Raw genomic sequence first — 21,903 nt, 5'->3', positions numbered from 1 at the left:
TGAATTACTGACTGCCTTAGGAGAAACCAGCATGGCAAGGTTATTTCATTTAGTGTGCAAGATGTATGAGACAGGAGAAGTCCCATCCGATTTTTGGCAGAATGTTGTTATACCTATTCCCAAGAAAGCTGGTGCTGACAGGTATGAAAACTACTGCACAATTAGTTTAGTATCTCATGCCTGCAAAATTTTAACACGTATTATTTACAGAAGAATGGAAAAACAAGTTGAAGTTGAGTTGGGAGAAGATCAATTTGGCTTCAGAAGAAATGTAGGAACACATGAAGCAATCCTGACTTTACGTCTGATCTTAGAGGATCGAATCAAGGACAAGCCCACGTACATGGCATTCATAGATCTAGAAAAGGCATTCGATAATGTTGATTGGACCAAGCTATTTAAGATTCTGAAGATGATTGGGATCAGATACCGAGAACGAAGAATTATCTTTTTTTTTTTTTTGCTAGTTGTTTTACGTCGTACCGACACAGATAGGTCTTACGGCAACGATGGGACAGGAAAGGGCTAGGAGTGGGAAGGAAGCGCCCGTGGCCTTAATTAAGGTACAGCCCCAGCATTTGCCTGGTGTGAAAATGGGAAACCACGGAAAACAATTTTCAGGGCTGCCGACAGTGGGGTTCGAACCTACTATCTCCCGAATACTGGATACTGGCCGCACTTAAGCGACTGCAGCTATCGAGCTCGGCGGGAAGAATTATCTAATCTGTATAAAAATCGGTCTGCGGTGATAGGAATCAAGGGCTTTGAAAAAGAAGCAGCAATCCAGAAAGGAGTGAGGCAAGGCTGCAGTTTGTCCCCTCTCCTTTTCAGTGTTTACATAGAACAGGCTATAAAGGAAATCAAGGAGAAATTTGGAAAGGGAATCAGAGTCCAAGGAGAGGAAATCAAAACTTTGAGATTTGCTGATGATATTATTATTTTATCTGAGACTGCAGAAGATCTCGAGAAGTTGCTGAATGGTATGGATGAAGTCTTGGGTAAGGAGTACAAGATGAAAATAAATAAGTCCAAAACAAAAGTAATGGAGTGCAGTCGAACGAAGGCAGGTGATGCAGGAAATATTAGATTAGGAAATGAAGTCTTAAAGGAAGTAGATGAATATTGTTACTTGGGTAGTAAAATAACTAATGATGGCAGAAGTAAGGAGGACATAAAATGCAGACTAGCACAAGCAAGGAAGAGCTTTCTTAAGAAAAGAAATTTGCTCACTTCAAACATTGATATCGGAATTAGAAAGATGTTCTTGAAGACTTTCGTGTGGAGCGCAGCATTGTATGAAAGTGAAACATGGACGATTACTAGCTCAGAAAGAAAAAGCATAGAAGCTTTTAAAATGTGATGTTACAGAAGAATGCTGAAGGTGAGATGATTAGATCGAATCACGAATGAAGAGATACTGAATCGAATTGGTGAGAGGAGATCGATTTGGCTAAATTTGACGAGAAGAAGCGATAGAATGATAGGACACATTTTAAGATACCCAGGACTTGTTGAGTTGGTTTTTGAAGGAATTGTAGGTTGTAAGAACGGTAGGGGTAGGCCAAGGTATGAATATGACAAGCAGATTAGAGCAGATGTAGGATGCAATAGTTACGTAGAAATGAAAAGGTTAGCACAGGATAGGGTGGCATGGAGGGCTGCATCAAACCAGTCTATGGACTGATGACTCAAACAACACAACCATTTTAAATTCTTGTTTCAGCCACACATCCTAGTTTTGGTTAAAATTCATTACTGTATTATTATGAATTTTGAACTCTTCTAATTTATTCTATATGAATCTCAAATATAAGTGTTTCTGAGAAAAAGAAAAACATTGGAAATAACGGTACAGAGACATGCGATTCACAGAGCTTACAAAGCACAGGGGCATTGGCTAGAAAAGTTTGGGAACCACTGTTCTGTACAAATGGTTGTTATGGTATATTGTTAAAACAAATGCTTAGAAAAGTACGGGGTCAATGTGGAAAACTAATCTGTCACTAATCCACATTATGCATAACACCTGTATAAATAGCAGTCACGCAAATAAATTTACCTTTCCTTTTATTGAATCACCCTCATATAGCTTAAGAAATGAACATCCAAACTGATTTCGCCAAAACTATGGACAGCAGTACATTCCAAATCTATTTGTTACAAAAACATTCCTTGATCCATTTTAAAAATGTTTAGTCCAGTTAAGCAAGCATATTAATAAAAAATTACTCCCAACCACAACTTCAGTTAGACTAACATACCTTTACGAAAAAGATACAACAGAGGACAAAATATGGTTTGGAATATTTTAGAACACACAATAATTTATCAGCACAAATAGTTAAATTATTTTATCATTCAAAATTTGCATTAAACAAATTTGTTTCACAACAAAATTGTGCTGAAACCCTTGTAAATGACTGATTTGACACTAAGTACTTTTCACTTTTGACAGGACTATACTACATATACGATAGAGTGTATATATACGGGTGCTTATTAATGTTGTTTCAAAAGTTTACATCAAGATACATTTTCTCGTCCAATGAAGTTTCATGCTCTTATAAAAGATATCAGTGCAAAAAATTGTTGTGCGATTAGCCACATTACCCAAAATTTACCAGAAACTTTAAAAGTCTGCTGATTAACATCTTTCCCTGTAATACAGTAGGCCTATATACAGAGCGGTCGGAAACAATGTGTACCGAGTATACGAGCGTCAATGGGTTATCATCATATTAACCTGTATAATATGTACCTCGAACACTGTGCATGCCGAGATATGTATCAAGAGAGAAGTATGGAGTCAACACAGAGCATGGATACAGCATCATATTAAAATGAGCATACAGCATTACTGGTTTACATCCCACCGACTACTTTTGTGGTGTTTGGAGACACACCACATTACAACTTTACAATGACTGTTTGTTGATTGCAGTTTCTCCGTGAAATTGCACACTACAGTAATATGAAGAGAGACTGAGCTCGATAGCTGCAGTCGCTTAAGTGCGGCCAGTATCCAGTATTCGGGAGATCGTGGGTTCGAACCCCACTGTCGGCAGCCCTGAAGATGGTTTTCCGTGGTTTCCCATTTTCACACCAGGCAAATGCTGGGGCTGTACCTTAATTACGGCCACGGCCGCTTCCTTCCCACTCCTAGCCCCTTCCTTTCCCATCGTCGCCATAAGACCTATCTGTGTCGGTGCGACGTAAAGCAAATAACAAAAACAAAAAACAAAAAAAGAAAATATGGAGAGAGTAACTTCCTTCAAGACTTACAGCACCTTTTCCAGCCCCAGCCCACACTTAATTCTCAATACAGACTCCAGTATACACAACACCAGGGGCCTATTCACTAAATGAAGCAACAGCATATTTGTATATTTTTAGGACTGTTAAGTGTTTCTGATATATACATTTGCAGAAGTACAAAGGGAAAAAAATATGGCTTATGAAGAGAAGTTTTTCTCAAGTCCCTTACTTATATAACCTATAACAACTGAAACAGCTACCATGAGAATAGAGAGAACAGACATTCCAGAAGAAAACATTACAACGAAAGAAAGTCAGGATGTGAACTGAAAAGTGAGAAATTACTATAATGAATTAATATAACAGCTTCTCTTTTTCATACAATGGGCCTAACAAGCAAGCAGAGATTTCACTGGTATTTGTCCCATGACAGTGACTTGTCACTGCTAAGCCAAGACAACAAACTTAAGAATTCACATCTGCACTCATCTGGCCCTAAACATGTAAAACAATAATGGAATAAGTCTGGAAAAAAAAGAAATAGAGCTTTGAGTGGGCAAGTATTAAAATTAAAATATGTGAACAAGAATCTTTATGAGATATTATGTAATTACACATATGAGGAGTTGAATCAGAGGGTTGCTAAAGCAACTGACGAGAGTCACGTTTGATTCCCTCTACAGACTGTATGTATAGTGTTGAATGGATTTAGCTATGAATTCTCAATTTTTCTAAAATATCTTTGTTCGGATCAGCCCCACATAGCTGTCAAAAGCAAGCAACCTCGCAGGTTTAAATGACTGTTGATTTCATGGTCATAGCCTAGCAGCTTCAGTTTTACATGGAAATTGAACCACAGGGACATGACATTTTTCTTTCAAAAATCCCACATGCATTGGCCAGGATTTGAACCAGGGCCATCTTAGTGAGAAGCCACCCACCACACACACGTACTATGGATGTAATATTCAAATTATCTTCAAAGTCTGCATTATAAGTCAAGCTCTGAAGAATTCTTACTAATCTCTTAATTGTGTAAGGCTGGGAAGTATACAGAGTTAAGACAGATTTTCAGAGAACTTTGTATGCATCCACTTTAAACCAACATTTCTTATTGTACGTCCTAGAAGTGTTATGGGATCATACGTACCATAATAATTTCTACGCAGGATGCATATTCCCTATGAGGCTTCTTGTACCAACTCTGCAAATGATATCAAAATTTAATGATAAGAAGTTACCAAACAGCAACCACAAATCGAAATTCTAAAAACATTGTGTTTATTGCTCCAAGTCTGTATCTATAAAAAAATCATATGTAAACAAATTTTGCACCACCAACTAATAAATTGTAAAGCCCTAGGGGGCCAGCAGGAGCAGGATTCTAGTAAGAGGAGTTAATCTGGCAGGACAGAATGGAAAGTAGAGCTGTAAATTTGAAAGCAAGAGAACATAGAAGATATGCATATTCACATTTCCTGCAGGTAGTTCTGGAGATGTTACGATGTCATGATCAAGACAAATAAGAGAGCAACGATAATTTCATTGCCACACAGAAAGTTTCACAGACAAAAATCAGGAGATAAAAAGTCTTTTGGTAAAGATACTGATACGAACAAAGAATGGAAATACTTACAATGGACCCAGAACTACAGTAAAAGTAATTTATTGAGCAACAACTTTCAAGAGACTATATTGTAAGGTTAACTCTGCTTAACAAGAAAAAATTTCCATTAAAAATATAAGTATTGATAAGTATTGATGGCTACATATAAGCGCATAGGAAATTTGTGAATACTACAATATGTTCATAAAGGCAGGTTAATAAATAAATAGCAATCAGAGAATTCCAAAGTACTGTAAAGTGTACAAGAAAGATTTAAAAGCACAAGAAAGAGATCTGTTGTTGCTTCACGTACAGACATCTTGTGGGAGGGGGTCAAACCAGTCTTTTAACTTGTAGCCGAGTCGAGACTCCAACTCACGCCTATCATGTTAGAAACTACTGTGGTAACAGACTGTGGAAGCAGGCAATTAAAACTACCTTCAAAAATACGGTGCAATAATAGACTAATATTGAATATGTTAGCTTGTCTCACCAAGAGACCAATAAAAATGATTTCCACGAGTTGTGTAAATTAATGAAAATTATGATATACGGTATCACCTTTGCATATTCCATGTGATTGTATTTTTTCTTTCCTTGCCAGGTTTCCATACCTTTAAAGAATAAGTTTTCTTCTGCACCAGAAAAAACTGAAGCACTCAGGCGCCTAGCACTGTGCTTTAAAGGGAGCCCAGAAAGTAACAAACTTATATATCAAGAAATTTTACAGGTTTTAAGTAAAACTTAAATAAAAAACAAGGCTGAAAATATTCAGTGAGTTTACAAACAAATGTGTATTAAAAAATGAATAAAACTCTTTAAAAGACAATGTTACTGATTTTAATAACATAAACTACCATTGTGTCAGTCAAGAACAATATCCAATTTCTAAGGCTTCCTTGTGTTTGCTGAAGACTTCTTGGTGAATACTGAAGTTTGCCAATTCAGTGTTCTCAACCATAGTACCCTTGCACTGAGATTTCAGTCTTCAAAGCAAAGGAAATGAACTTTCCACTGTACTGACTGAAAATGGAGGGAGTTGCAGATATTTCCAATTCCAATGAAAGTATGGAGTTCTATCTAGAAAACGTTTTCATTATGAGGACATTGAAATTGGTGAAATATTCAACAATTTCATTACCAATATGAAATGAAGTATGGCTTTTAGTGCCAGGAGTGTCCGAGGACATGTTCGGCTCGCCAGGTGCAGGTCTTTTGATTTGAGGCCCGTAGGCGACCTGCGCGTCATGAGGATGAAATGATGATGAGGGCGACACATACACCCAGCTCCCGTGCCAGCAAAATTAACCAACGATGATTAAAATTCCCCATCCTGCCGGGAATCGAACCCGGGACCCCTGTGACCAAAGGCCAGCACACTAACCATTTAGCCATGAATATTTCCTATTATCAGATTCAAATGTTGACACATTGTTATCACTTCAGTACATTAAGTTTTTAAAAGGCTGCTTAGTCAAGGTGGTAAAGGCATGCTCGGTTCAACCAGTAGGACAAGAGTTCATTTCCCTGTTAGGAAGTCGAAAAATTTAGAAAAGATATTTCCACTTCTGGTGTTTTTTATTTTATTTCATTATTGTTGGATTCTTCAGTCTGGTTCTGCTGAAATTATTCTAAGTAATAAATATATAAACTACCACTAGATGGAGGGAGTATGCGAGGCTTTTTCACCCGCCTGCAAACTAGGAGTAAGTGATGCTCATGACGAGCAAGGAACACTGGTGATAGTTTCTTAGTCAACATAGAGTGAGAAACTAAAGACTTGGTGAAGGATATACTTATTAGTCATGAGTACAGTTTAAGGAAGCCAGTAGGCTTCAAAAGTGATGTGTGGGAAAAGTTTTCTATTCCACACCACATCTGAGGTCACACGTCAGAGGGACGTGAAATCAATGACATTACCACTGAGGTCACACATCTGTAAGGTATGTATTGACAAACTGTACCACATGCTGTTAAATATTGCTTACAAAGAAATGTGTAAAAATGTGCACTTCTGATGTACGTTCTTGCAGTGTCGTGTCAAGTGATGGCTTTCATGAGATGTCCCAAGAACTAACAAATATTGGTGCACATTACGTAAGAATAAATGGGTGTGATACTCAACCCCCTTCTAAAATCATCTCCCACAACACAAAAGCCGCTCAAATAAATACGAAGTTGCTCATTAGGCTGGTCCTAAATGGACAATGGCTTAGTCTTAGTGACATCTGTTTTCTCAGACAAGAGAAGAAACTGGAGAAAATATCAGAGAGGAAATCGAGGACAAGCTTATCGAACTGGGAATAGAGCCTGAACTTACGACATTTGTTTCACATCCGACCGAGGATCAAATATCCTGAAGACCCTTGAACCTTGCCGTCATTACCCATGTATCACACGTTGTTTGAATACAGCACTGAAACACGTTTTTGATTAACTTTACCTCAAATCAAATTAGGAAAATATCACGTCACAATCAGTGCTACAAAAATGGGTTTGTTTTTTGAAGAAAACTAGTTATGTTAATTACTTTGAAAGAACACTGAAACAAGAAATCTAGTCTGGAATCTGAATGGAATAGTCTATTTACTATGCTGAATTCAGTTCTTGTACAATATGATGAATTTTTGAGTTACTTAAACTCAAAGAGTGCTAAAAGGCTATGATAACAACCTGGAGGGACAACTCATCACCTTTCTGAAACCCTTTCTCGACAAGCCAATTGGTACTTCTGTGGGTTCTTAAGCTTAAATCTCTCTGCACACTAACAAATGAGGACACTATGGTACGTTTATACTTTATTCAGCACCTATGAAAACAGATATTAACCCATTCCGGTCTGGGCCTGAATATCCGTAACAATCGTTCTGGACTGGGCATTTCTAAGGATTTGAAAAAGATTATATCTCTGTACTTGTAGGAGATATTTGCATGATTCTTTTATCTTTTTGCTTCTTTGAGCATCTAGTTTTTTAAAATCTTGTTTGTTTCACGTCAGCCATCACTTGAGATTTTAAAATTGTTTATATAATATACCATATTTTGCAAATGAAAAAAAAAAGTGTCTGAGGAATTATTAAGTACAGTTTTCTGAAATAGTGTTATATTTTCCATAGATTGATCATGTAAAATATGCATTGCAATTACAAAACAATAATAATAACTGTTCAATAAAAATAATAATAACAGTAATAAGAAGAACGAAAATGGGAGCTCTTATGAAATTTTATTTATATATTTTTATACGACGATACTGGCTCGGAAGGTGATGTTAGCGAAGATTATATTGAAGGCATGTAATTGTATTTTATTCACAAATGGAAATATTGACATCCAAATAGGAAATCGAAACATCATCTTGCACTTCATTATGATTGGAATTCATTATACAGTTTACCGTATGTTGCCGCACATTTCATAACTGCGCGAATACGTAAGAATATCTAGGTTCATAACTGCGCGAATGCGTAAGAATATCTACATATTAAAGTTTTTTGTTTTTTTAGATGTGAGGGATTACGATTACATAAAATATCAAAAATATACCTTCTATCAAGCACTTGCTTGCCACGAAACGCTATGTTTTAGAGCACATTGAGTGACAACACCTACTAATGCACACTCGTCAATTATATTGTATATTCCCTGACAGACAATATTGCCATCTGTTGAAATACTCTCGTAAGTAACACATGAAGAAACACGATGTAGTCGGCAGAATGTGTGCATAGCTCGTTTTTTATTTTTATCGAATTGTCAAACCTTACTATGGGCTATGCTCGCAGAGCGGCGTGAACGTAATCTTGGCCGCTGCGAGCTATGCTCACTGTTAGACCAGAAAGAGTTAAGTATAATACTCTCTACTAAGATCAGCATATTTCTGCACAAGTATTTATTACATTTGTTACTATTTTCACAGATGCGGAAACTACTTGCAAGAGAAAGTAACATCTGAAGAAGTGCACAAAATAGGTACTTTCCTGTGGCCAACTTCTCGTAACTAAAATTTCTGCCCCAAGAAAGAGAATATTTGATCTGTGCTGTAAAGCACATGTGCTCTGGTATCCCCACCCCCAGTGATGGGATGGCTATAAGTCATATGTGTATGTTTTATTTTGTCACAGTATAACGTATTCAAAAATCTGCTGTACTTTTTTAGGTCCATCCATCGTAACAACTCTCCAGTCACCAAGCAAACAATGAAATCATTATTTTCAGATTGGCATGATACTGAAACCGGCGAGGCAAAAACACGAAGTTGACCTATATCTTGCCAGAGATGTAATCGATGATGATGATCCACTGTACTCTTTACCACACCTGCCAACTTTACAACACCAAAAATCAGGAAATTTTGATATGGAAATCAGGAGAAATCAGGAGACACAATTGGTCAAAACTGCTTATTCTATATGTCTTGCACAATACAGGAGTACTATGGTACTTGTCTCAAAACCTGATTGTTGCTACACGAGCCTACAAGGAAGTATGTGTGAGATGATCGGTCTCTGATAAGCCTTCCAAAAATAATACGAACACATGCTCCATGCGTGAATCAGTCGTATACTTAGATGCCATTACTTAGCAAATGCATAGATGAATATATTGCGTCACGTTCCCACACGATTATGCGAAGCGCAATAATCACTTGTGAAAGAAATTATTCCCTTACATACCATTTATTTTTCAGTCACTTTAACATAAATTTGACAAATCACATACATAAGAATACACAGAGCAAAGTGAGCTTCTAATTTGTCTATCGTAACAGGAAACCAATGTTTTTGTTCGTATTACTGGTTTCAAGGGAAGCAGATAAAAGAGCAAGAAATGTGAAGGCACAGGCATCAGTTTCCTTTGTAATGTGATCCCAGAACCGTGGGGTTAGAAATTAATTCACTATGGCCATTTCTTTTGGATTATTCCCCAACCTCCTCCTCACTATAGAGTGAATTTTCAAAACTGTTTTGCATGTTACAGAAACAGGCTTATTGTCAACAAGATCCCAATTCCAATTATCATCACTAGAGTTATCACCCGCTCTTGTTGCATTCTGGTTTCGTCCCGCAGTTTTGATTGGCACTATCACCTCAGAACTGAAATTGGAATCCCTTTCATCACTGTCAGTTGAAGAAGAAGTATTTTCACTCTCCAGAGAATCATTTCCACTTTCAACATCACTACTTTTCAAGTCAGTTACGAATAGCCTCATACATGCCGCACTTGAATGCCGCCATCATCGGGCATCTATCGGGTAGGCTGCAAAACAAACAGAATAAATCTCTCTGACCAGCTAACCGCTATAATGATAATGAACTTATAAATGTTTCGTGCACCAGGACGGAAGTGTCCATCAAAGTTGTTACCACCTTATGATCGCAGGACGGAAGGTTCCGTCAAAGTACGGCAATGGGTTAATGCTGCAATAGCATCAGGAATTCTTTGCAGAATTCTACAACAACATGTCTCGCACTCATGAACACAGTCGCCTACAAATACATGAACAGAGTTTGAAGGAAAGAGAGGCAAGACCCTTTGCCGGTCCCAAGCCCAGGTGAGAAAGGAGGAGGGTGAAGACTGATTGACTGAAGACCAATGGCTACAAAGGCGGATGAGGATAATATATCCCAACGGCGGAGTGGGCAGAAGAGTCAACAGTGGACAGCACCTGCTGCCTTGCAGATGGTAGAGGGATCTACAAAAGCTAAGGGACCCACCCTGATATGAATGGGCAGCGATCCTGAGAGCTGTTGAGGGGTAACCCCCCAGAACATTGTGCATATGGTTAACAACCCTACCATGTAAAAAATCTGTATTATGAAAGCTCCAAGGCACATAAACCAGACGGATATAAACTGACGATGACCTAGGCAACAAAAGGGAAATGAGTTATATATAGGAAGTTGGAATGTATTCAGTCTATATAGGGCAGGAGCACTGGTAAATTTGATAAATGAATTGACTAAATATAGAATATAATTGGTAACACTACAGGATATTCGATGGAAGGAGCCAGGAACACTGGGTGAAAGGAATTACACAATTTTTTATAGCGGGGGGAACTATGAAGACATTTGGTACAGAATTCACAGTAGAGAAAGGTTGGATGGGTGCAGTTTTAAATTTTAATCCATAGAATGAACTAATGTGCTCTTTGCGCCTGAAAGGACAATTTTTTAATATAACATTCATATGTGCACATGCACCTACTGAAGAATCAGGAGATGAAGATAAGGAGAATTTCTACGCGCAACTGGCAGAGTTGTATGATGATGATGATGCTGCTGCTTGTAGTTTAGAGGGGCCTAACATCGAGGTCATCGGCCCCTAATGGTACGGAATGAAATGACAACAAAAAGTTCAAAATCATCCACTGACCAAAATAAAAAAAAAGAGTCAGGAAGAATGAATGGATGGACATGAACCCCCCAAAATAATACAAAATACAAGCAAACAAAAAAAAAAGTGGATTTGACTCAAAAAAATATCATAAATAATAGTATGACTGACCAAGGGACCACTTATAAAGCACAATCCTGAATCGCAGATGCCTGATGTCTAAAGGGGTCCAAAATCCAGGTCTAAGGCCCCTCAAAATGGTAAATGTTGCAAGTAAAGTAGAACCATGGTATTTGTCATGTTGGAGTACTAATCAAAAGTAGCAAAGACTCACAGTGTTCCACACACGATGGTACTACTCATAAGTATTGTACTTCGTACAGGTAACGCAGACCTATGGAATTTCTCACACAATGGCGCCACTCACAGCCAACGCAAACCGGTAAGGTTCCTCACCTAGGTGTACTAGTCACGGGTGCCGGTATTCCCGTGGTGTTCCTCACATAGTGGCTACCAATCACAGGCAACGCAGACCCACGCTGTCGCTCATATAGTGGTACAACACACAGGCAACACCCAGACCCGCGGTGTTGCTCACATGGGTACGACGCACGGGTACTGGAAACCCACAGACCAGCCTCTTTACTGCTACTAAACACAAACCTATTTTGTACCTAATATAGTGGTACTACTCGCAAGTACAGGCAACCCATGGTGTTCGCCGCGTGATGGTACAAATCAAAAGTAGTTTCATGGTTCTAATTCAATACTGGTTGCCCCTTTTAGTCGCCTCTCATGACAGGCAGGGGATACCGTGGGTGTATTATTCGTCTGCGTCCCCCATGCACAGGGGGTAAAGAGAGAGAAAAAGGAGAAGAAAGAAGGGATCCGTCACTTTGAAAGATGAAGTAACGGACGAAGAAAGGCAAGGACCACGAAGGGCATGAAAATGAAAGACTCCCTAGGCCTCGAATGCTCTAATACAGTCGGGGTCAGAAAAGAACAAGAGTTGACCAAGGGGGGTCGGACAGGATAGACAAAAGTGAGGAGCCTGGCACAAGTAAGTGGAAGCAATGCCAAGACTCAGCTAAGGGCCCCGTGGTCGCCAATCCACAGTCCCAAGTTGAGAGCCCCTTGGGCCCCTTTTAGTCGCGTCTTACGACAGGCAGGGGATACCGCAGGTGTATTCTACATGTGTGTCCTCCACCCGCAGGGGGTGGAAGAGTTGTATGAAGAAGCACCAAAATATTATGTCTTTAATAGTAGTACGATGTTCCTACATAAAGATATACATAAAATGACATGGTGCTCAGAGGATGGAATAACTAAGAACCAAATAGATCACGTGTTGACAGACGCACGGCACGCCTCTAACATACGCGATGTCCAAGCCTGTAGGGGGGAGGGGGTGGATGGGGTTAAATACCGACAGAGAATTGAGTTAAAATTTAAAGGGGTGTGGTGCAAAAGCAATCTGATATGGAGAAACTCAAAGACACAGATAAGGAGGAGTATGTAAATAAAATTGAAAAAGAGCTGAAAATGCAAGAGGAGACAGAGGTCATTGAGGAGAATTGGCAAAGAATTAAAGATGTGATGGTGACAGCGGCTGAGGAATTGGTGGGTTTTCAGGAGACAGCGCGAAGGGCTGGTTGGTATGATGATGAATGTCGCAATGCGTTGGCGATACGAAATGCAGCTAGAAAGAAAATATTGCAGAGAGACACAAGAGGTTTGTGAAAGGAGTATATAAACTCTCGATGAGAGGTAAAGAGAATCTGTAGAAGGAAGAAGAGGATGTGGGAAAAGGTAAAGATAGAAGTGATTCAAGACTGTGCAAGCAAGGGAGATGTATGTTCAATTAAGAATGGAGAAACTTGGCTTCCAAGCACGAGTCAATATGTGTGAACAACGGGATGGTAGTTTGACTATGGAATTGGGGGTTGTGCTGGATAGATGGGCAGAACATTTTGAAGAAATTCTAAATGACTCCAGTGAGAGTGGAGGCATGGAATAAGAGAATCCTTACCTTGGAGGATCGGATCTATATGTGGAAGAACCAAGTCAAGCAGAAGTACTACGTGCAATAAAAGCATGAAGAAAAGCTCCGAGAGAGGATAAGATAACGGCAGAGATGAAGAAAGGTGGCAGCTTACTTCATGAATGTCTGCATGCACGTATCTGTAAAATATGGCAAGGAGGGAAGATGCCACAAGATTGGGAGGTAAGGATAATTGTGCCGATCCACAAGACGGGTTCCAGACTCAAGTGTGACAACTATCGTGGTACAACCCCACTAAATTTTGGATACAAACTACTGACACGGATACTAGCTGCAAGATTAGAGCGTAATGCAGATTCAGTACCGGGTGATTAGGTTTACCAATGTTAGTTTAGGAGAAATCGATCAACTACAGACCAGATATTTACAATTAGATGTATACTTGAAAAGTGCTACGAATATAATATTCCAGTGCACCAACTGTATATAGACTACAAGAAGGCATATGAGAGTGTGAGAAGAGCCTTCTTATATGAAAGCTTGGAACAATTTGGAATACCTAACAAAATTATTAGACTACGAGGGTCAATCAAATATAAACAGGATTTTTGTTCCTGAACATCAACAGTTGGTAGGACTGGCCACGCGCTTCTGCTATGCTTAGGCGGGACCGTTAGGAGTGGGGAGAGCGTGCTGTTAGATATTTCCCACTGTTTTGTCAGTAACGCTCATGATGTCAGAGCCACAGGTGCGCCCCTCCACTGTGTAACATATAATTATAGAATTTCTTGCTCGTGAAGGAGTTACAGCGGCAGAAATTTGCCAGCGACTGACTGCACAGTTCGATGATCAAACATTGTCAAGAACGCGTGCGTTTGCCTGGCATAAAAAGTTCAAGGAACGACGAGAACTTGTGGAAAATGAGCAACACAATCAGCGTCCTCGGACCAGCATTAAAGACGAAAACATTTGTGCGTTTAAAGACATTATTGACGACAATCGACGTGCCTGAGCAACGCACAATGAATGCTGCTTACTACTGCAAGCTGTGGAACAACGCAAGGGTTGCATATCGCCGCAAAAGACGAGACCAGCCGATTCGACAGGTCATCCTCCTCCACGACAATGCGCGGCCCCATACTGCTACAGGAAATGCACTGGACAACACTTAATCGTCCTCTACATCACAAACATGACTGGATCAACACATAGGGAATGTGGTCTTAGATTCTAATAATGGCATCAGACAAAAACATAAAAAGGGATTCAGCGATAGAGGGCCACTGTAAAATGATTGAATATAATATATTCATATACGTATTCACACTGGCTTGAAGAGTAAAACCTTGTGTCCCTGTATATTATCTATCCCAAGTTTTACTTTTGTTTCGTTTTTGAAACAGTATGTTTTTTGGCTAATTTCTTATATTCCTCCCCCCACCCCTTTTACAATTAATATATCATCCTTCATAGTTTTGGCTTTACTCGATAAAATGACTAATTAAGGAGGAGGATACGTGGAAGAAGAATAAGAATCATTTTACAAAGCTGTCTTCAGATGATTATTTTTTAATGCCATAACGTTCGGGCAGAAATATATGCTTGTTGTTGCCTGCATTAATAGATACTGTGATACAAAGGTTTTCTTCACGACCTCATGAAATGCTTCTGAAAAGACGATGGATCATAGCAGTACAGCACAAGAAGTAATTCGGGATTTATACATTTAATTAATACAAAATAACTCTTTACAACATGTATTTTAACCATTTTACAAATAAGTTAACAATTAGAAACATGGTATTATAGCAATGTTGTTTTTGCAGTAGGCCATCTTTTTAAAGCACACACGTCATGACAGATACACATTGCATTGTATTGCCATAGTCTTAATTATAGCCAGTAGAATAATAATAATAATAATAATAATAATAATAATAATAATAATAATAATAATAACAATAACATAATACCTTACTGTACTGCAGACCAAAGTGTGAAATTTTATAGTATTCCGTTACAAGCTAACGAAATGAGTTTGGAAACGCAGTAAACAAATATAATTACACAAATAGGCCTCCATTAAGCAATATAAATAACTCACACAAATACCGTATTTTACGTCCGTATATTTATGTCCTCGTCCCGAGGTGGTGCATTTTTTTCAAGCACACCCCTAATAGAAATGAGCTGCTTGCACTGTTTTAACCACATACCAGTTTCCGGCAGTATTACAAAGACAGACACACGGTATAAGTAATCACTTATTGGCAACCTTAAGTGATTCTGAACTTTTCTTCTCATGCATAATTTTTGATAGTGTACATGCGGTTTCAATATCAGGAGTTTCAATAGGTCCAACATCAAGCCTGAGCCATTTTATCAGAAAAAGTTTGTCTACTCTCTACCCCCTGTTGTAGTTCTCTTTCCCTACGTTTGAGATGCGAGGTCGAGACCATTCACATGGTCGATCAGTATGCGAGGTGACATGTTCTGAGCAAAATGCATAACAGCAGCTGAAATATGGTTACATTTCATGGAAACAATTATTCACCTTCATGAAATAATGATTGTTACCTAGGCCTTCCTTAGAAAACATGGTTATGTTTAAAATGAACTAAATTTAAAATTAATCGCCTCTGTAGCAGCATTAACCTACGGTATCATGATATCGTATTAGAAATAGACCAAGGATAATTTCCTGAAGACAGCATTGCTGAATGTGTATATGAACACTAATCTCATTATCACCACTAATACGTAAATGACTGCATTGCCTCTATCGTGAAATGGTAGGATATCTACGGAACCAATGTTTCTTTCTGATCACATTCGCAGTTATTGCTCTGTTGCTATTTCATGTGAACTGTTTTTCTTGTAAATTTATTACATTACGACTTTCTGCAAGTTTGGAATAATGTGGCCAATTGCTGCATAAAACACACTGACATCCCACTGTTATTATTTAGTCGATCATGGCAGCACGTGGTGAGACGACAGCGGATATGTGCGTGGTGAAACACATTAACTTGCAATGCTCGCCACTCGCAACGCAGCAGTGCACTTCTCCCATCAGCGCACAGAGCCTATAGCTATGCTAACTCCAAGATCAATGTACATACACAACTAATGAGGGCCTAAGCATTGAGAATGGACCCCAGGATCAGCACTTGTCCAGAATGTGCAGAACCACATACAGTAGTAACCAAAAGCCACCGTGATACAGACCATTCAAATTTGGCTCACTAGTCTTACTTACTGATAGCCAAGAAGGTAGATAGATATGTGATTTAATTTACCTAGCAAATTATGGATATCTGTCCCTGTCTTACCTTTAATCAGTGTGAGTCCTTAAGAAAGAACATCACCATACCTTTATAATTATTTGTATATAACTTACATTCAAAATATGTTTGTAAAACCTTTTCAATTGCTAGCTGTGGACAATTGGATTACTGAAATATCCTAAAAAGGTAACGTTTTAACATGTCAGTAAATATACTGACACCGGTCTCTCCCACTGAGCACAACACAACAGGCTACACCAGGGTTGTCCTGCACCCATGAGCACAGAAGGTGAATGTATAAACAATTACATTATATAATCAGTTCTTTAACGAGTCAATATATCTACCAAGAAGTCTATCATATTTAAGCATGCTGAAATACGACATGACTGCGCCAAAATTCAATTTCACATCTTTCACCACAGAAAATTACTACCCTACTCAAGTGACTAGTATTTTGAGCACCCTGAAATTATAGTACTCAGCTATCCATAAATACCCAAGCATCATAAGGCAACTGGGATAGTCTGATTTACACAGAACATGTTTATTATGCTGTACTGAAGTAATTATTTATATTTCACACTCAAATTTCATCATGCAATCAATACATACTCCAGAAAATTTCTTCCTTTCCTCACCCGCTCATGTCCATTTGGTTGGATGAAAGAAATGCTCCAGGTTCCCTATGTGTGATCTAAGAAAGTAAAAATCAGCTAATTCTCTATATGCTATATCTTCTATGCTAAGATAGATATAAAGTACACAAGCTTCTTAAAATTTCATTGTTTACACTGTCATGTATCTAAAACAATAGTGTTCAAGGGCACTATGGACAATGAAACAAAAACACTGTGGTTACATATCCCATAATTATATCAACGAGCTGTATTTGGTTAAAACTTTGTGCTTTATTTTAGGGGAATGAATACCAGTGCAATTACTTTGTATTATTATGTAAGAGAAATCAGACTATCCACTGGGACATACAAGAACACCTTTTCAAAATATTATTCCAGCATTAAGCAAGAAAAGTTACAGTTTTATGAGACTGCCGACATCATAATCACAGTTACAGGATCTCCAGTTTTCCATGGAACTTGCACTACGGAGACATGAATTATCATTTTTTTTTTAAATTCCCAGTGTGTTGGCTGGGATTCAAACCATGACCACGATGGTTAGAAGCCCCAAGTCAATATGAAACCAGATTCTGGCTACAACAAACAAAATTTTGCCCATCAGCACAGGGTCATACTTGAGCCATACCAAAAAAATCAAAACGTGATCAATTAATTAGTGGTTAAGTTCACAGTAATTATTACTTTAACTTGGTACCATCCTTGCCATCATAATATTCATTTCAACGTGTTAACCCACAATGTCTAATTACCATGATCACCATAATTAATATACTTAGCAAGTTACATGTACTGTTATATTTTAAATTTGTAATGTGTACTGTAACAGGAGACTTATACCTTGTATGCTTATCAATAAAAGCAGTAGTTAAGAAGAGGCAACAACGTAGCTAGAACTTCCTTTGGAGAAGGGCCTCTCTAGATCAAATGTATAATTTTATTCAATTCACAACTAGTCCTAAATATCCAACTGTTTCGATCTAGCCTCTTCATCACACACTTATATTATACAGCACTTACATTTGTATTGCGAGTCTCAATATAAATAACTTTATCACGCTTTTTTATACTTGACTGTGACACGGTTAACTCATCCACTGAAAGAGTGTGCCTGAATTCCTGGAACACAATGTAGAATTCTAAACTCTTGCCATCCAGGAGAGGGTGGAAGTTTCACATTCCTTTCAGACCCAAGTGCCAAGAAGTCGCACAGTAACCACGAAACCAGGGCAACATGCAGCCCTTGCTTGAGAGAAATCCTAATACAGAAAGTTACTTATTACAGTACTTAAAAACTACGTAACGACTAAGAATGGTAGATGTTGAGTAGTCATATTTCAGTTATACAGAGTCCGCCTCCATAGCGTAACGATTAGCACTATTAGCTGCCATCCTCGGTGGCCAAAATTCGATTTCCGGTATTGCCAGAAATTTAAGAATGTCAGGAGGGCTGGTATATAGTTGAAACGGTACATGCAGCTCACTTTCCTTGGGGGTGTGCCTGAAAAGAGCTGCACCACCTCAGGATGAGGACATGAGTTTACTCTACTAGTCATACAGAAACTAGTGGTAAAATATTTTACAAGTTGCTTTATGTCGCACCGACACACACAGGTCTTACAGTAACAATGGGATAGGAAAGGGCCACGAGTGGGAAAGAATAGGCCGTGGCCTTAATTAAGATACAGCCCAAGCATTTGCCTGCTGTGAAAATGGGAAACCACAGAAAACCATATTTATGGCTGCCGACAGTGTAGGGCTCAAACCACTACCTCCCGAATGCAAGCTCACAACAGCATGCCCTAACCACACGGCCAACTTGTTCAGTAGTTGTAAAATATATCACAAACAAAAAAAACATAAAATACACCATTAAATATTATTATTATTATATACACTACGTGGAATTACTTTCATGTTAGAATGCCTTGGGGATAAAAGTTATCGCTGGGGGAGCAGTCGATCCCGGAAAAAAAATCATATCTACGCCTCTAGGAAGAGTAGTACTAAAGACATAATAAAAAGGACATTACCTATTATTCTGTACGAAATCAGTCCTAAAATAGAAAGAGACTTGTAGCTGAATATGGAATCAAATACAGTAGCTACATTCTATCGATGCATCTTGGAATCAGCAATGTCCAAATATTGCAGGAAACATACACAAGAACCCAGGTAAGAGCCATAACAGACTCATAATACAGAAGAAAAATTTTGGCTACATGTGGCGCGATGCAGGTCTTTCGAGCTGACTCCGTATAGGCGACCTGCGCAACTCTGAGGATAAGGCCCTACTTATGATGAATTCAAATGATGAAGACGGCACACAAACCCAGCCCCCAAGCCATCGGATTTAACCAATGACGATTAAAATCCCCGACCCGGCCAAGAATCGAACCCAGGACCCTTTGGACCAAAGGCCAGCACGCTAACCATTTAGCCATGGAGCCGGACTGCCCACACACTGAATGGCACAGGTACATCGTTAACTTTGTACTAATGTTCTTTCAAATTTACGAGAGCTATTTTTTTCAACTTCCGATGGGCTATAAGAAAAAGATACGCTGACATAACAAAATGATTTTATTATTAAAAGGTTTTAGTTTCTTACTTATTTTTCCACATAATCACCATAACGATTTAGGCATTTGTCTTACCGTGACACCAGCTCGCCGATGCCCCTAGCAAAAAAGTCTGCCGCCAGTGAGGAAGTGTTCGTCTGCACAGTCTCCTGATATTTAAAGTACTGAGTCAGTCGCTTAATTGCGGCCAGTATCTTGTATTCGGGAGATAGTGGGTTCGAATCCCACTGTCGGCAGTCCTGAAGATGGTTTCCCATTTTCACACCAGGCAAATACTGGGGCTGTACCTTAATTAAGGCCACGGATGCTTCCTTCCCACTCCTAGCCCTTTCCTGTCCAACGTCGCCGTAAGACTTATCTGTGTTTGTGCGACCTAAAGCAACTTGCTTAATATATAAAGTCCAAAAACAAGACACCTTTATGATCCCATAATATGGTAGCCATTGTTTTCCTGTTGCTCAGTGTCAGTTTAAACTTTCTTGGCTTGTTAGGAGAAGGATGCATCCACTGCTTAGAAAGTTCTTTGGTTTCTGGAGTGTCATACAGGACTTAAGTTTCATCGCCAGTAATGACAGACTTTTAAAACTCTTCCCCATCACTATGGTAACGTGTGAAAAACATTACAGCTGCTATCATTCGCAGTTTTGCGATCGTCAGTCAGCACTGTTGGGACACATTGTAAACAAAGTTTCCAGTATGCTAAGAGTTAAGTCACAATTGCGTACAGAGAAGACCTTGAAATGTCCGGGATTGCTGTAGAATGTTCACTGATCATAAACCTCTATTTGTGGCGGACAAACGAAGAATGCCAGGAGGCTGTCCAGATGCACATTACCCCGCTGGCGGTAGACTTATTTGCAGAGGGCATCGGAAAGCTGGCGTCACGAAACGACAAATGCCTAGAATGGTTTTGGCGATTGTATGGCAAAATAAGTATGCAACTACTAAATTTTTAGTGATAAAATCATTTTGTTAAGTCTTTCTTTTATAGCCCATCGGAAGTTCAAAAAAAAAAAAAAAAACAGCCTTTGTAGTGCCCAATATGATTGGTATACTTACGCTATCTGCTAATGTATAAATCCTACTTTTGGAAATGCCCAAGATAGAGCTGTAATGGAATTGTAGCATCCCTTAAATAGCTTACAACAGTTCTGTGTTGAACAGGGATGTGAACAGAGGCATTAGGAAATAATTTCCCCTACACTCCAACAAACTCACAAACGTACCGAAGACTCATAGCTACAGACAAAAAAGGGTTACCTTATCTGGCTCGTTCACTGCACAGCCAAAATGTCAAAATGAGTAATTCTGGCAAGCCAAACAGATAAACTAAACTAAACCGGCGTAAAACAGTCTGGTCTCCTTGTTCAATCGCAAAAAGCATACCAACAGCGTTCATCGTACCTACCTTCTTTATGTTATAAATTCTAGTGAGCATACCAGTCCCTCTGTCATTTATAAGCAATAACTTTTCGGCCAGCTTCAGCTGGTTTGCATTCATCGTTCTTGCCATGGATTTAGAGGGTTCAATTCAACTCCACGACGAATTTGTCCAACACCGATATTCTGCACTAACTACTAAAACACTGCAGAATTTCCATTGCATTCTCGAAATAAATTAACAACTGCAAGAGGTTCACAAACAATAAACTGTAAAATAACAATTTCCCAAGGGTGTGTACATTATTCAGCCTTCAACATTCACAACAAGACTTTTCAGTACATACAAAACATAAATATTTGCCAAAGCATGTCAAACACTATCAAGGAGACAATAGCCGATATGAAGAACGGGAAGAACAAAATATAGATGGTTAAAGATAGTACAATTAATTATTGCCGAAGTCTAAAAGCAATGTAAATTCAGATTTCGGAAAAACATTTATATTTTACATGCGGCAATGTAATTTATATATAATAAATCTTCTTTCACTCTATATTATTATTCTATCTACCTCTCTCTCTGTCGATTATAACGCTGTAGCTTACAATCGATCAAAATTTTTCCTCCTCTCTTGGAGTGTTGGTAGTGCTACAGATTTTGGTACGGTAGTGCTACAGATTCCCATCCTCTCATTTAATGCTATTCTCGGCAATTCTAGTAAACGGTTTTAATCAAATACTAAATACAGAGAACATGCCGGTCGAATGGAAGGAGTTTATGATTATACCATTTTATAAAGCCAGGTAA

The 21,903-nt window shown here is 38.7% G+C and overlaps 1 protein-coding gene across 1 annotated transcript in view; it reads right to left on the bottom strand.

The window, feature by feature from the left end:
* Nucleotides 1–21,405, bottom strand: part of Hem (Nck associated protein 1 Hem) — a 318,021-nt gene extending 296,616 nt beyond the window's left edge. The window contains exon 1 of the mRNA XM_067140394.2: nt 21,121–21,405. Within this exon, the coding sequence (XP_066996495.1) occupies nt 21,121–21,225 (105 nt within the window). The 5' untranslated portion in view covers nt 21,226–21,405. The remainder of the gene's footprint in view (nt 1–21,120) is intronic.
* Between the last annotated feature and the right edge of the window lie 498 nt (nt 21,406–21,903).

The sequence above is a fragment of the Anabrus simplex genome, chromosome 2, assembly GCF_040414725.1.
Source record: "Anabrus simplex isolate iqAnaSimp1 chromosome 2, ASM4041472v1, whole genome shotgun sequence".
Lineage (NCBI taxonomy): Eukaryota > Metazoa > Arthropoda > Insecta > Orthoptera > Tettigoniidae > Anabrus > Anabrus simplex.
Note: the sequence above shows the minus strand (reverse complement) of the source record. Positions and strands in the feature narration are given on the sequence as shown.